Consider the following 16,270-nt stretch of genomic DNA (forward strand, 5'->3'; position numbering starts at 1 on the left):
CTACATTGTTAAACACCGCAGACCAACACTGCACACTGCACGCAGCGATCAGACGTCAATGTGTCTGCACTCGCTTTGTGAAGGGGGGCAGCTGAACTCGCGCTGAGCAGAAATGGACTTTGTGCTGCTTCTGCCAAAATGCCTGCTTGTCGCTCTGCGCGTTCGGAAGAAGGAGGAGTGTGTGTGTGTGTGCGTGTGTGAGGGCTGAACGCACGTTCGCTCAAACCCCCCTCCCTGGAGGCACAGTTCGCATTGTCAAGGGGGTGGGGAGCTGAATGAACGCTAAGGAGAAGTGGACTTTGTGCTGGCTTTGTGCTGCTTGTCGCTCTGCCTGTCAATAATTTAAAAGCCTGTACATCACCAATTTTCCTGTCTCACTGTCTTGTCTTGCGTGAAGTTAAAATGTTTTATAATAGTGAGATGTTACTCATATCCTTAGCCCGACATCCACATATCATATGTGTTAACAAAGTGTGTTTTATAAGTTTACATGTGTTTAAAGCATGTGGGATGGGTATTTTAAGGCTTAAACTATAAAAATGTTTATTTATATGGTCTTTCTATATCGCGGATTTTCTCCTGTTGCTGATGGGTCTGGAACATAACTTCCGTGATAGGCGGGCAATCACTTGTATTTAAAAACCCGTGAAGTCGTGAATCCGCGAAAAGTGAACCGCGAAGTAGCGAGGGATTACTGTATATATAGATATAGATATATAGAGATATAGATATACTGTAGATATAGATATACATTATATAGAGAAAGAGAGATAATATTGAATATCGCAGTTTTGATCTAAATAATTGCAATGTCAATACAAGTCCATATTGCCCAGCCCTAATGAATAGGCATGATTATTAAGTGCAAGACCATAATGGAGAACGATTAGGAGTGTGCCGTCAAAGCCACACAAATGCACTAGGTGAAGGTAAAGCTATAGGCTGAAATGAATAGGAGGATAATATTGTAGAGACTAGTCCTTCATAGGACTTGATACTGATTAGTTGCAAATGATGCAGTGAGTGGCTCTATAAAATTCAGCTTGTTCAAATTTCAGTCAACATGTTTCGAAAAAACCGTCTTCATCAGGGCTTCTATTAAAAAGAATATTCAATTCATTTTAATTCTTTATTGTCATTGTACAAGTACAATGAAATGCTTGCTTGCATTTGCCCCCGCAGACAGTGAACATAGACAAAAAAAAAAAAACACACACAATAAATAAATGAATATAAATAAATAAAACCAGAATCCTAGGAGTAAATAGAGACAGTGGCAGAAGTATATGTGTAGGTAGCAGAGGAGGTGACACAAGGTTACTGATTGTTCATGAGTCTGATTGCAGTTGGGTAGAAACTGTTCCTGAACCTGGAGGTGCACGTCTGAGTGGACTTTAGTCGCTTCCCAGATGGGAGGAGGGTGAAAAGTGACAGTGCAGGGTGGCTGGGGTCCCGCCTGATACGGTTCACTTTCCTGAGACAGCGTGTAGTGTGGTCATGAATAGACCTATGTACTAAGTAATTGAAAATACTGATATGGCCCAAGGAGAATGAGTAATCCAAAGGTGTTATGCATCATATATTTTATTATGTCATTGAATAACATGGGTGAATCTTGGGTATTTGCCCGAGTGCTAATCCAGAAATAATTTTAAGTAATAGTGTGAAAGTACTGATTTTGTTCAATCAAAAATCAAAAGTTGCTTACCTAGCGGAGCACCTTTCAAAATAAACTGAAGGAAATGTTTTTTTTTTTTTTTTTTTTTTTTTTTTTTTTGTCCTATTCTTCATAACCCTTCAGGAAAATATACAGAAAATAAACTATTTTGTCACATATACAATTAATCACCAGAAATACTGGTTAAAATATGTATAAGTTAGTATAAATTCACCCAAGCTTGTTGATATATTGGGAATAGGAAGAAGGAAATCCCCTCAGCACAGTAATGAAAATTGAGGAAACTGACATTGACTTGTCAAAGGAAGCAAGCAAGGTCAAGTCCTCATTTAAACTAGATGGGTATAACGTAGATGATTTTAGAAATCGAAAATGCTTCCCCATGCAATAATTGTTTGTTAAAATCAACACTAAAAGTGCCAGTGTTTTAATATGATACAACTTGTGTGGTTACCGTAAGAAGAATTACATGAGAGCAAAAACTGCATTTGGTGTTGTAATTTTAGGTGACGATCAAAGATCTCTGCTTTATAAAGGACTTTCAGAACCGATAATTATAATAAATTTTTTGTAGAATAACCTCTAGAGCAGTGGTGTCAAATTCAAGGACCACAAGCCAGACTTGGATCCTGGACCTTTTTAATGCAGCCTGTGTCGTGAATATTCAGAACATATTACAGTACATAGGGCTGTCGAGATGTACAGAATATTGCTGGTGTAAATGCATGTACTTTGCCTGTGTCTGTAATACAACTCTCTCTTGACTTTGTGCTGACCAGGACACTTTTTACAGGTGGTCTTCCAAATCCCAAGGTGTAAAGTACTATGCTTCATGGAAGTGAGCTTTAGCTGAATGTCACATTTGTTTTCTCCTGGTATAATAGTATCTATCTCTATCTATCTCTGTCTCTCTTTGTAGTTTTTGTTTACTAGTGTCCTTTTTAGCAAGTGTCCTTTGTCTTCTCTTCCATCCTTATTTTGCATCATTCTCTGGATGCACATTTTGGATATATACAGTATTTTTTTTTTTATTTTCCTTCTGTTACCTTTTTTTTTTTTTTTTTTTGCACAGTGAACTGCCTGTATGAGTAGTTTTAGGATTGCCTATGTGCCCTATTATAATTCCTCAAAATACTCGAAGGTTGGAGTTCTGATTATTGAATGTGTCAGCATACACTTTACAACCTTAGCATCTTTTGAATTGCATATATAATTATAATTCCTGTATTCTTATTTAATCTTAATGTGAACAATTTGTGGAAATTATATAAGACCTCAGATCATTAAATGCAGCTGTCCTGTCTGTACTTTTTAAACATTACTTGCATTGTAAAGCTAGTATTCTGTTTGTTACATGGCTCTGCCATCAATCAATTCACCTACCCATTGTATTAGTTTTCCTAATATTTGTAATAAACTGCTTGTTTTCTTTGGAATTTATTGAAAATGGGGTAGGGGATTGGACATGGGGCATTTGTCATACTATAACCAGTGAAATTTTCACTGATACCACAGCAGAAACAGAAATCCCATTTAGATGTCTTTTTATTGAAGTGAACAATATTTTGTCTTTATCTCTAATGCAATGTATGATATACAATATAAACAGCTTGCTTTAACATACTAGTATATCTGTCCAGTAGTTACCAAACTATCATTTAAGTAAACCTTGACATTCATAAATACAAGTATACAATACAGGGCTTGAACTTTAATATGTGACAGAGATAGGGATCTTGCCAGTGTAAATGGCTCGTGGCTTATAATAAAGAAATTTCAGCATATAGTTAATTAATATTATGAATTACCTGATTTATCTTAGCATGTGCATATTCTAAATTTATTCAGATATTCTGTCCAGTAAATGAAGAACATGGCTTAAAATTAATACTAGATATAAAGATGTTAAGGATAGAGCTGCCAGGCAAGAGGAAAAGAAGGCCTAAGAGAAGGTTTATGAATGTGCTGAGAGAGGACATGCAGGTGATGGATGTAACCGAGCAAGATGCAGAGGACAGAAAGAGGTGATCCGCTGTGGCAACCCCTAACGGGAGCAAGAAGAAGAACCAAAAGCCAAGACTGTAATTTTCAATACATTAATTTTCCTTTAAGTCAATCTTCAAAATATCCATCGTTCTAAGTGTGACTACGTTGACTCCTCATGTCGCCCATTTGTGGTGGTTACAGTGATGGCACAAAAAGTGTTAGTCCTAAAAACAACAGTTTAGAAAAGGAAATGTTGGATCTTCTATTTGGAAATGGTTTGGTTAAACAACATTGAAAGCTGTATAACTTTTAAAGATAAAACGTTATTTTTGGTGATTCGGGAATGTGTGGCAACTGCAACATATACTCCCTCTTGCCTCTCACCAAATGTGTTCCTGCATGCAATTTTTACAGGCCAGTTTGTCTGTTCTTGCAATGTGGACCGTTTCTCAGAACATAGAAAATGTTACTAATTCATTATCACAAGTTCAAGGTTATATATATTCCCATGAGAAAGAAAAGTTACACTTCTGACAAAGCAAATAATTAAAACTATTTTGCCTTTCAGATTTCCCCGAATACATCAGTTATTTTTAGCATAACATTTTTAGGGTAAGGCGCATTGCTAGAATTCTGTCAGCTAAAAATGTTAAACTATTTGTCAATCACTGTGAAATATTGAGGCATGCAATACTTGAGAATATTCTTGGCTTGATGTATTCAGCAATTTATAAGGCTTTCTCTTTGTGTTTGCACCAATGTCAGTGTGTGTATTTTATATTGCAAGAACAGGCTCATTATTTATAAAAAATGGTTCATATTTGGACAGTTTTTGGGATAAAATCATTTAACCATGGATATGAAAAATAACAAAGTATTTGATTTATCATTTTATTATAGTTGGAATACATTTCCAAGATTCTAATCCATAAAGATTTCCCCCTTTGTGAAGTTTAAGTATGTGTCAAAGGTTTATATTTGCATTCACTATAGGATAAATTTAGTCTTGGCAGTTTTAGATTGTAGGACTTTTAAACCTTGTAGCACTTTTTTCTCCAATTTCAGAACCGGGGTTGTCTCCCTAGTCACTGTAGCTGCTGGTCAGAAGAATGTGAAATTAAGATATTTGCTATTTCAGCGACTATTTTACTTGCCGTAACTCTTGTTGGTCAGTATACACTTGACCTTTTCCTTGAATATTCTTTTACAACTGAAATACCAGCATAATCTCTTGCATTTTATATGCTTATTTCACTGTTGCTTTTGAGCTTTCATGATCCCTGTGGAGTTTTCTCTTGTTTTTTATATTTTGCAACTTTTAATTGGCATGTTACTCAGTGATTCCTATTTGCACTAGGTTTTCATTTTCTGTGTTGCAGCTGAATAGAGTTAAATTCACGTCAATTAAATTCAGTTTATTAACACTAACATTTTCACCAGTAAAATACAATTACACTCTTTACAAAATAGTAATAACATACTGCATTCAAATAATGATTTTAAACTAGTTTAAAAACCCAGTCATATTAAACAGATCCAAAATGACTAACATAAAGGAATCCTTACCGTTAGGACAATATTATCTTTAAGCTATGGCCAGTTTACAACAGGGAGGATGAAAGTGTGACAACACTTTAATTTCTAGGGAAAAGGACAACAGGTTTCCCAACTACTATTGGCACTTAAACTGTTGTGGGTGTTTGAATCTTTACCTTCTCGTAATGCTTTATAATGTTTTTCTGTTTTTCAGCTGAAAAATTCCTTGAGTCTGTGGAATGCAGTCAGAATTACCCAATCTTGCTCCTGACACTGCTTGAGAAGTCCCAGGACAATGTTATAAGAGTCTGTGCTGCTGTTACTTTCAAAAACTACATTAAACGAAATTGGAGAATAGTAAGTATTCTGTTTAATTGAATTTTAACATGGAGAGACTAAGTTGTTAACTATTATTTCCTAATTCCTTTTATGGGTATTTTGTATTTACAGTGATTTTGAGAAAGGTTTGATGAAGTAGGATTAGTACACTTGCTTTGCTCTTAATAAAAGTAGTAAACCAGTTTTTTAGCTTTCACAGTTGCACCTCAGTTTAATATGTGTAACATGCTTATTTCGTATTGCACATTAACTCCTGTCAAATACTGGGTACAATGCCCTTTTGCCTCCAGAAGCGTTTATTTTTCATAACTTGAATTCTACAGTATGTTGAAAACATTCTATAGGCATTTTGCCCACTTCCAGATATGCATGATTGCTATGAACCTCCCAATGAATATCTAAATGGTGACAGTAAGGTTAATAAAGCAATTTTTAAATGACACATTTCATGTTTTTCTGTCACTCTTCATTATGACTGTTTATTGCTAGGCTTTGGATCATCATGATACAATATCGTGAGACACAAAGTAAAACTTGTTTGTAATAATTAACTCTATTATTTGGAAAAGTTCAGAATTTCCAACCATTTCAATTTGTGATATCAGTATAATGAATGTCTTCAATGTTTTAATTTAATTGTTATCAACAGTTTGTAATTGTATTTGCACACTACTGATGTCTTTATAATAAAGATCTTCTTTAAAAATGCTAATTTGCCAACATGTTGTAGGTTAAGACAGGATCTGGTGACAGTGACTGTATTGCTAGTTGTAGAAGAAAATTCTTTCAGATGCAACTGATGTGCCCTGTACAGACAGATATTCATTATTGACAAGGTTGTGCAAAATGTATTTTTTATTTTTCCAGAATATATATGGCCCCGCAATGGGGATGCAATTGAGTTTGGGCACACTTGGAGGAGAGGACAAATGTAAAGTACAATATGATACAGTAATATCACACATTTAAGCAAACCTCCTTGTTTCTCAAAATTGCCATTTAATATAAAGTAGAACATATTATTTGATTACTTTTAACTTAGGGTATTGACTCGGCCTGTGAGAGAGGCAGGCAAGTCTTCTCAGGTTTAAGGGCAGACTGCAGATGGGGTCTGCTACAGGAGCTTAAAAAAAGCTGTGATGAACTTCATGACTGGTGGGATGATTAGACCAGGACGTGGTAAAGGAAGTGTGTGAAGACTCATGAGGACAGAAGAGGATGCGTGGTGTACTGACACATTAACTTAAGCAGCTTTTTAACACTAGAATTACCAGAGCCTACGAAAAAACTCGTAGATCCGGCCCACCTTAAATCGCTTCTTAAAACCGTTCTCTCCTCTCTGCCAGCGTCTTTTTGTACTGATAAAGGCATGCTGCCAGCAGCCAGCTATTCCATCCCCCCACCGACTTAGAACGTAAACGAGCTTTTCCCAGCTCATGCCTTGATTGATTATCTGGGAGTGAGTGGAGTTTTAGAATGGAAATAATAAATCGCTATTTGGAACACACGCATTTCATGTGTGTTGCGTTTCTGCAGTAATCTGTGTAAACACATTGTCAAAACAGAAACGTTTTTTATATTCTAGTAACAAATGACAAAATGTAGGCATAAACTATATAATGTATGAAGCCTGAAGTCCAAATATCAAAGAAACACTTTCACAAAAAGTACAAAAAAAAAAGCCGCCTTAGTGTGGGACATTGACACCTATTTACTATGATTGCCGCTGTGGCGCAACAGTATCAGTTGCTGACTGGCAATCAGAAGGTCATGAGTTCGATCCTGCATGACTCCCTTATGAGATGTGAAGTGTTCTTATTTTTACTATTTTAGAATAAAAAGATACACCGGCTGTTACAGACTGAAATCAAATGTACTTTATGATATTTGCAAAGGTTAGCTTTGTTTTGTTTTTTTTTTTTTAATTCACTTTTCATTGTCTCAGTCGTGTTCAGGATCCTTCCCTACCCCATGTAAAAGTATAATAAAACAAGTGCACTTTTATTCAAGAATATAACCGAAGAAAAAAAGAAAGCAAGTTACAGTAGGCGGTTGATATGACAGCTTGCGTGGTGCAATGCTAAGAACTGCTGATTTCCATTCCGTGCTATATAACTGTTAACATTTGAATCTGATGATTGCATATAGCGCTGTCTTATTCAGTGTGCGCAAGAACATGCAGGTGGCCAGTTGCTGCATGCTACAACGCACATTTTAAAAAAGAGACAAATATATGTGAAGAAATCATTTTATGACGCGAATAGTACCAATCAGAAAACATCGTCGAAGTAATGCAATATTATTTGAAAACGAACAGCGTCAGGTTGGGTGTGAAGTTATACTGGCGCTGTTTGAGTCAGATCAGAAGCTGAACAAGCTCCTGTTCTGACTCTTAAGTAAAAAGCATGAATTAACAGAAATAACCGCGATCGACATTTTAAACTTAACGATTTACAGTGCATACCAATTTATAAATTTTATGTCCGTTTTCAGTAGTAAGCTGCTCTTTTGGGGGGGGGGGGGGGCAGTGTTAGAGCGTGTGAGCTTATTCAGTGCTGAAAACGGCAAATATAGGAGTGAGTGAGATCGAACCGGGAAATCTTGATCACACTTGGTTTGCGTCTGTACTTGCGCTGTTAGAGTCAGATCGGGGGTGGGGATGCTACAGCGCGTGAGCTTATTCAGTTCTGCTGGATCAACGCATATGTTGATCTTTTTTTCTTTCAGTAATAGCGGCAACATAAATCCACACCCGATCTGACGCTGTTCGTTTTCAAATAATATTGCATTAGTGCGATGACGTTTTCAAATATATTGTCTTTCTTTCAGGTGTGTAATAGGAACCACAGCATAGAGAGAAGTGTGTACATTGTAACAGGTACACATGTTGTAAATGTAGGAAAGACTATCCTTGCGTGTGTGTGAACAGTTAACATTTGAATCTGATTATTGCATATAACGCTGAACTTACTGCTCTGTACTATTCTATCCTCTGCATGTCCTGGAGTATACAAAAGAAACAGCATACAGCAACAAGATCGGGGAAAAAAAAAATACGCATTCACTGATTACAAAACGCAAGATGTTATGCGAATGAATATGAATAATATGAATAATGTTGCATCCGTGCCACAAAGTTTTCCGAAATGTACTATACAGGTCATAAAACGAAGAATTCCAAATATCATATATACCTACGTCTGTGTTTTTTTGTTGTTTTGGCATCATTCACCATAAGGTGCACTCTAATTCAGCATGAGCAGGAACACTCAATAAAACCGAATAAAAAAAAATCAAGTGACGGTGAGATACGAAGAAGGCAGATTCGCCAGCGTTTGTGTGTCAGCTTTTATCCCTCCAGATGAGAGAATGTCCAGTTCCATTGTCTCAAAACACCACTCACATCTCCAGTTATTCCATTTCAAATAAAAAATAACAGCGTCAGATCCCTGGTGGGGGGGGGATAGTATGTATCGTGATCGTGATTTAGAGAGAATAAAAGTAAAAAAAAAAAAAACGGTAACTTTTACAAGTCCTATAAATGCACACCGTGTGTTACAGACACAAACCAAATGTATGTGTGTACTGTATAATATTAACAAAAAGAGGAGCTCACTACTGAAAACGGCAAATATAGGAGTGAGTGGGGATCGAACCGGGGGACTCTCAATTACAAGTCAGCAAATCTTACCGCTACGCCACGGAAGCTATTGTATCAGTCTTGAACCTTTTGTGGAAGTGTTTTTTACTTGATCTTTGGACTTCAGGCTTCATACATTATATAGTTTATGCCTACATTTTGTCATTTACTACTAAAATATGAAAAACGTTTGTTTTAAAAATGTGTTTACACAGATTGCTGTAGAAATGGAACACACATGAACTGTGTGTGTTTCAAATAGCGATCTATTATTTCCACACTAAAACTCAGTCACTCCCAGATAATCAAACAAGGCAAGAGCTGGGAAAACTTAGTGAACGCTCTGCGACGGTTGGGGATGGAATAGCCGGCTGCTTGCTGGCTCGTCTTAATCGGCACATTTAGAAGACAAAAGAGAGCTGCGAATGGTTTTAAGGTGGGCCGGATCTACGAGTTTTTTCGTAGACTCTGGTAATTCTAGTGTTAAAGGTCCTTGTACCTTTAAGAAAGGACAGTGATCAGTTCCCAGTGTTAGCCTCAGTCAGGTATCATTCATCCTGTTCGTCTTCAAAGAGGATTGCTGTCCTCATGCATCTTCACTCTGAACTGGCTGCCTTTTTCCCTTTTGACGGGTAAGAGTCTAACCGTCTGGCATGCCACACTGTTCATTAGGCTTTTTTTTTTTTTTTTTTTTTTTTTTATATATATAAATTTGTGCACTTTTTTAGGATCGCAATGCATTTGAAATAACAGGTCACTAATAGGCGGGCCGTGGTCTGGATGCCGACCCAGACTCTGTTCTGTACGGACCCAGACCCGGAACAGACGTATCATCGAGTTTTTTTAGTTTTGGCAGAGATTGCATTTTTACCGGCAACTTTCTTTTCTGACAGAGTTTCTACACCGCTACTCAGTGAAACGGACCTCCTATGTGTCTCTGATTGGCCAGTGCTTGTTGTCTTTGTGGGTTCAAGTTGTTGGGTTTAAGCATGAAGACTGATTGGTCAAGGTGAAGGCAAGAATGTCAGCCAATCACAGACAGAGTAGGGCGGGCCCTCACTGAATAGAGGCATGGAAAACCTGCATTCTGCATGAAAACAGCTGGCACTCTTGTGGCAGCGGCAGTGACAGAGAGAAAAATATAAAGGCACCAGAAGACAGAGCGAGAAAAACTGCGAAATTGTGAGTCCGTGTGCCATGGCTTTTTCTAGGTTGACACTGAAAACCGGGCTTTTAATCCGCATTTATGTTCATATTTCCCGTAAGAAGCTTGAAACCGCTGTGTCTCATCTGCTCTGAGACGGTGGCATTGGTTTAAAAGTGAGAATGTGAAACGTCACTATGAAACTAAGCACAAAATTACATTTGACAGAAGTTACCTACTAAACTCGCCAGTTAGGCTACAAAAAATAAGTAATCTTAAAGCCATCTACGATCGGTCAATGAAGATTTTAACTCATTCATTTACTGGCCAACAACTTACTAACAAGTGTTCCTTCAGAGTTGCGTGGCTTTTGGAACGTCGCAAAAAACCATTCAGTGATGGAGGCATTGTCAAGGAGTGCCTGAGTGCAGTAGCTGATACCCTTTTTGAGGGAAAACAAAGAGGAGCTTTGTGAAAAAATAAAACGAATACCTCTGTTTGTATCAACAGCCACAAAGAAAAGTGAGATATTAGCCAGAGATATGTTAGAACAGCTGCATGAACCCATGCATAGGCTTAGCTGTAGATGAATTCACTGATGTGTCTGATAGTGCTCAGCTGTTAGTCAGATTTTTCAACATAGAGAAGATTGAGTTTTGTGAAGACCTGTTGGGTGTGTCACCTCTTAAGACCAATAAAAGTGGAGAGGACAACTACCTGGCCATAAAGGAGCTGTTAATGAAGAAGGGAACTGGGCTAAAACAAGTGACTTCCATAACCATGGATGGAGCCTCTACCATGGTAGGGAGGGAGAGAGGAGCTGTGGCAAGAATGAAAGAGGATAATCCCAAGCTCATCTGTTACCATTGCATCATTCATCAGTTTGTACTGTGCTCCAGCCTGTCTGATGAGATGGTGATGGACACCATGATGAATATGATAAACCTTCTGCATACATCCTCTTCTCTCCAACATCGCATGCTCAGGGAATTGCGCAGAGAAGTGGATGCAAATGCTGATGACCTCCTGCTGCATAATAACATGAGATGGCTCAGTAAAGGCAAAGTGTTGGAGTGCTTCTGTTCCATCAGAGAGGAAATCAGATTTCCTAGCACATCTGAAGAGCCCAAAGGCAACCCTGTTTATTCTTCTTTTTTTTCTTTTTTTTTTAATTAGAAAATGGGCATTGTCTTTTTTTGGTGGATATCGCCACACCTCAATCAATTTAATTTAAAGTTTCAGTGGAAGGACAATTCTGCGTGTGACCTGATGGCAGCTGTCTGCACATTCCAGAGGAAACTTAAGATATGCACCACACCTGCTAAATTTTATTTACATTCCTGCGCAGCCTCTTCATTAATAACATTAGAATACCATTACAAATATTAAACATATCAACTTAATATAAAAAGCAAAGCAAATCTTTCTTGTTAAACAATTCTAATTCGGGTGTTCAAGGAAGACCTGCATGGAGACTGGGCACACTTTCCTACACTGAAGGAGCAGGTCCAGGGTGAGAGGAATGTATCTGCTTTTTCTGACTTTGTTGACAAGCATATTGTTAACTTAAGCAACCACTTCAGTATCTTCAGTCTTGGACAGTGGCTCACCCTGTTCATGCAGAATCTAATCCTGATCACAGATGTCAGGGGGTTCTCAAAAGAAGCCACACAACTCTTCAAGTGGGCAAATCCTGGGCCTCTCGAGATGGAACTGATTGATCTCTAGGGAAATGTGGCTCTGAAACAGTGTTTTGGAGGAACTGACCCTGCCACCTTCTGGTTTAAAAAGGTCCCAGAGGTAGCTTTCCCAAAGCCTGAGGAAGGTGGCCCTGTACATGTTGACCATTTTTGGCTCCACATACAGTTGTGAGACAGCTTTCTCCACCATGAACATAATAAGTATCGCTCAAGGCTCAGTGATGAGAATCTTCACAAATGCATGAGGATGCCACTGACATCATTCCAGCCCAGATTTAAAATCTTTCTTCTCTCGCAGAACAAGAGAAAGTAGGCACTGGGATATGAGGGTAAGAAAAAGGGGAAGATACGTTCAGTTATTTAAAGATGTTCAGATTTACTGTTACTGGTTAAGCTTGTTCAGTTGTGTACATATTAAAAACTCTTTTATGAGGCCAAGTCTTTTTTTTTTTTTTTGAAAATGAAAGTACTTGTTTATAATTCTCAGGTGAATGTCAAGTTTACCTTGCTTTTACTTGCTTTTTTTTTTTTATTATTATTATTGTATGTAGCCCTCCAGATTCCAGAGATGCAATGAAAATAAATATTGCTGAAATGGCATTGAATTATAGCTTTCTTTGTTTGATTTGAGTCATGGACTTCACACTGCAGATGTTGATACAATGGCAATGCTACTTCAATATATATAAATTAACTAATGTATAACTAAATTATAATGCAACTTAAATATGATGTTGCTGCGGACCTGTACATGAGGGAAATTTTCTCTATCTGGACCTCCTTAAGTCATAATTGACTACCCCAGCTGTACAGTGTTCTTTTCTCTTAGTAAATAAGGAAAGAACACATTAATGTACTATATAATAGCACATACTGTACATTACAGTGCCCGCCATAATGTTTAAAACAAATACGCATTTTACCTTAATTTACCCCCTTTGCTCCACAGTTTAAAATTACAAATCAAACAATTCAAATATGATTAAAGTGTACATTGCAGACTTCAATGCAAGGGTATTTACATACATTTCAGTCACACCATATGGAAATGAAAGCACTCTTTTTATAAATGGTTTCCCCATTTTGGGGCGCCATAACCATTTGGGATAAATGGTGTCACAGACGTTTATATTATTTAGGAGTGTTTCATTGCCTCATTAGTGCAGGCATAACATACCTACGCTTGCTTCTACCCTTTGGAATCTTAATTGCCATTGTTCAACATGAGGACAAGAGCTGTGCCAATGAAAGTCAAGGAAGCCATTAGGAGTCTGAAAAACAAGAATAAAACCATTAAGATATTGGTAAAACCTTAGGATTATGTAAATCAACTGTTTGGAGTCTTAAGTGGCGAGAATGCACTTGTGAGCTCGGTAATCTGAAAGGGATTGGTTGGCCAAGGAGAATCTCCACTGCTAAGAACAAAAGAATCCTCACTATGGTAAAGAAAAAGTCCCAGGTGCCTGTCTGACAGATCAGAAATGGTCTTCATGTGACAGGTGTGTGTGTGTGTGTGTGTCATGAGACTACTACAGTACACCCCCAAAATTCGTGGGGGTTATGTTCCTAGAACACCCGCAAATTGTGAAAAACCGTGACTTTTGGATGTGGTTAAAAATGCCTTTTAAATTCTTCTTTTTATAGTTTCAATCCTAAATACAGTATGCCCCCAAAGCACTTTAATTTTGTTGCAAACTCAGCATAATACATTAATACATTACCTAAAAATTTACCTTATTACCTAAAAACAGAATGTAAAGTTAAACCCGTATACTGTACAGTACTGTACTGCTATGTCTTCCACGGTGCTAGAATGTAAAATACTGATGTTACCGCTATACATACAGTAGAGTAAATGCATAATAATTTCAATTCAAATACAGTGAAATGTACAGGTACTCACCAATGATGAATGATATTGATGATGATGATGATGATGAAGTAGCTGTGCAGTACAGTGGATTTAAAACTCCTCTGGTGGCGCCTCTTCTTCAGGCGCTTCAGGAGGAGTTGTATCTTTGGACGGGTCTTCTTCTGGTGGGGTTTTGTGCTGGCTTTTGTTTATAGGTTTCAGGAACCTTGTGATGGGAAGTTGCTACATTGTCTTATGTAGTGAACTGCTGGTACAATTTCCGTGCTTTCTCACGGATGATGTTACCATCCAAGGGTTCCTGCAGTCGGTGATCCACCATGCCAAAGCAGATTCCATCCTGACGATATTTTTATTCCTTACGGTCGTTACCTTTTTTGGCACTATCACAGAAACTTTCAGGTACGGTACTCCAGATCGCTGCTTCGTTCTTCATGTAGCGTGCAGTGCTTTCATTAATGCCATAGTGGCATGCTACTGCAACATAACTTTTTAGTTCCCGCAGCAAATCCAGTAATTCAACCTTCTCCTTGGAAGGTGCACAGCGTTTCGGCGTCATCTTGTGCGTTTAAGAATAACAAAATGAATGCAATAACAAAGTGGAAAACACGAGGACATTCAGCTGGAGACGCATCACAGGGCAGCAGTCAATCAGCATCAAGGAGAAATAAATAATGCTCTGATTGGCTACTTTCACCATCCCAAACCGCGTTTCCCTCATCAGTGGTAAACCCATTCACCTGGAGACTCGTCACAGGGCAGCAGTCAATCCGCAGCAAGGAGAAATGAATAACGCTCTCGGATTGGCTACTTTCACTATCCCAACCCGCGTTTCCCTCAGCGGTTGCTTCCTGTTCTCTCTACACCACAGAATTGCCACGAAAAAAGCCATAAACTACAGAGGATATTTGCGCTTTCTGCTAACAATTAATAGTTAGGTTTTAAGGAAAAATCCGCGAACGACGGAGTCCGCAAACCCTGAACCATGACTTCGCGGGGGTCTACTATATCTGCGGAAGACTTGATGAATAGAAATCCAGAGGCCACACTGGAAGGTGCAGATCACTAGTTAGCCACAAAAACAGGATGGCCAAATTAAATTGCAAAAAAGTACCATGGAACCTCAGGTCACAAACGTCTCTGAACACATACAAATTGGGTTATGACCAAAAAGTTCGCCAAACTTTTGCATCTGTTCACGACCACACACTCAGGTGACGAACAAGCCAGTTTCCCTTCTGCTTCGTACGCGCCGGTGATTTACGCACGTGTTTAGTCTCTCCCTGTACAGTACATTGTTCTCGGTCAGACGTGCATCGCTCAGAGGGACTTTGTGGTATAGCGAGTCCACAGCTCATGTCAAGAGGCCAGTTTTAAATAAATAATCTATGCGCTTGCAACTTAGCGAGGGGGCATGGTGGTTGATTGCTACAGCAAAGAATGCACCGGGTTTGGTTTTAAAGAGACTGCTTCAAGCATTGTTTTAACCTCGTTGTATTTAATGAAGACTTTTTTTCTATTGGAGCGAGCGCGTGCTTGCAGGCAGCTGGACAGTGAGCACAAGCAGGGGTGTTTTGGCCAACACCTCGGTGGGGCAGAAGGAAGCAGTCGCTCCAGCTGATCGATTAAGGAGCTGGAGTGACCAGAAGAAGAACGACTGGCCGCGTAAGGCCGAGAAGGCAGTTAAAGAATGCACTGAGCTTGTTTTTAAAGAGACTGCTTCAAGCATTGTTTTAACCTCGTATTTAATGAAGACTTTTTTCTATTGGAATTTAACCTCCACTTCACTTCAGTTTTTATGGGATCATTTATTTATTGAAGGATTCTGAAAGCACTGCACTTTATTTAATGTGGACTTTGTTTTTGATGATTGTTTTGTTGATTTTAATAAAAGCACTTGGCACTTTTTGCACCATCTGATTGCTCCATTGTAGTGCCTCACTGTCGTGCTCATCGGTAACATTACCGACGGTGACGGGTTTAAGGGCTCCCGGAAGGGAGATGGGAGCATGCAGCGAACCCGCATCATCAGACATTACCTCAAAACTGTAATCTCCTCTCCACCCAGTTCCTCCTCACTTCCTTCATGCCAGAACTCGACTCATGCAAGGTTAGTTTTCTTGGTTGTTTATGGTTAGTTTTTGTAGAAATTACGGATTTTTTAAATGTTCATTTTTTTTCCCTGTGCTTAAAACTCATTATTTAAAAAAAAAAAAAAAAAGTGTTTACAGCGATCGGTTTGTAAGGCTATAACGTGAACTCTTGCAATGTTCGTTTTCTCTGTTCAAGATTTTCTCAGTGTTGTTCAATGTTTTTACATTTAGTTTACTATTACACTGTGCATTCTATGGTATAATTAACTATTTTCGTGTATATA

The 16,270-nt window shown here is 38.3% G+C and overlaps 1 protein-coding gene across 1 annotated transcript in view; it reads left to right on the plus strand.

The window, feature by feature from the left end:
• The window catches only part of cse1l (CSE1 chromosome segregation 1-like (yeast)), a 267,035-nt gene that overhangs the window by 82,410 nt on the left and 168,355 nt on the right, over positions 1 to 16,270 (plus strand). Inside the window, exon 3 of the mRNA XM_051932995.1 lies at positions 5,415 to 5,557. Coding sequence (XP_051788955.1) covers positions 5,415 to 5,557 — 143 coding nt within the window. The remainder of the gene's footprint in view (positions 1 to 5,414; positions 5,558 to 16,270) is intronic.

This window comes from Erpetoichthys calabaricus, chromosome 10 (genome assembly GCF_900747795.2).
Source record: "Erpetoichthys calabaricus chromosome 10, fErpCal1.3, whole genome shotgun sequence".
Lineage (NCBI taxonomy): Eukaryota > Metazoa > Chordata > Cladistia > Polypteriformes > Polypteridae > Erpetoichthys > Erpetoichthys calabaricus.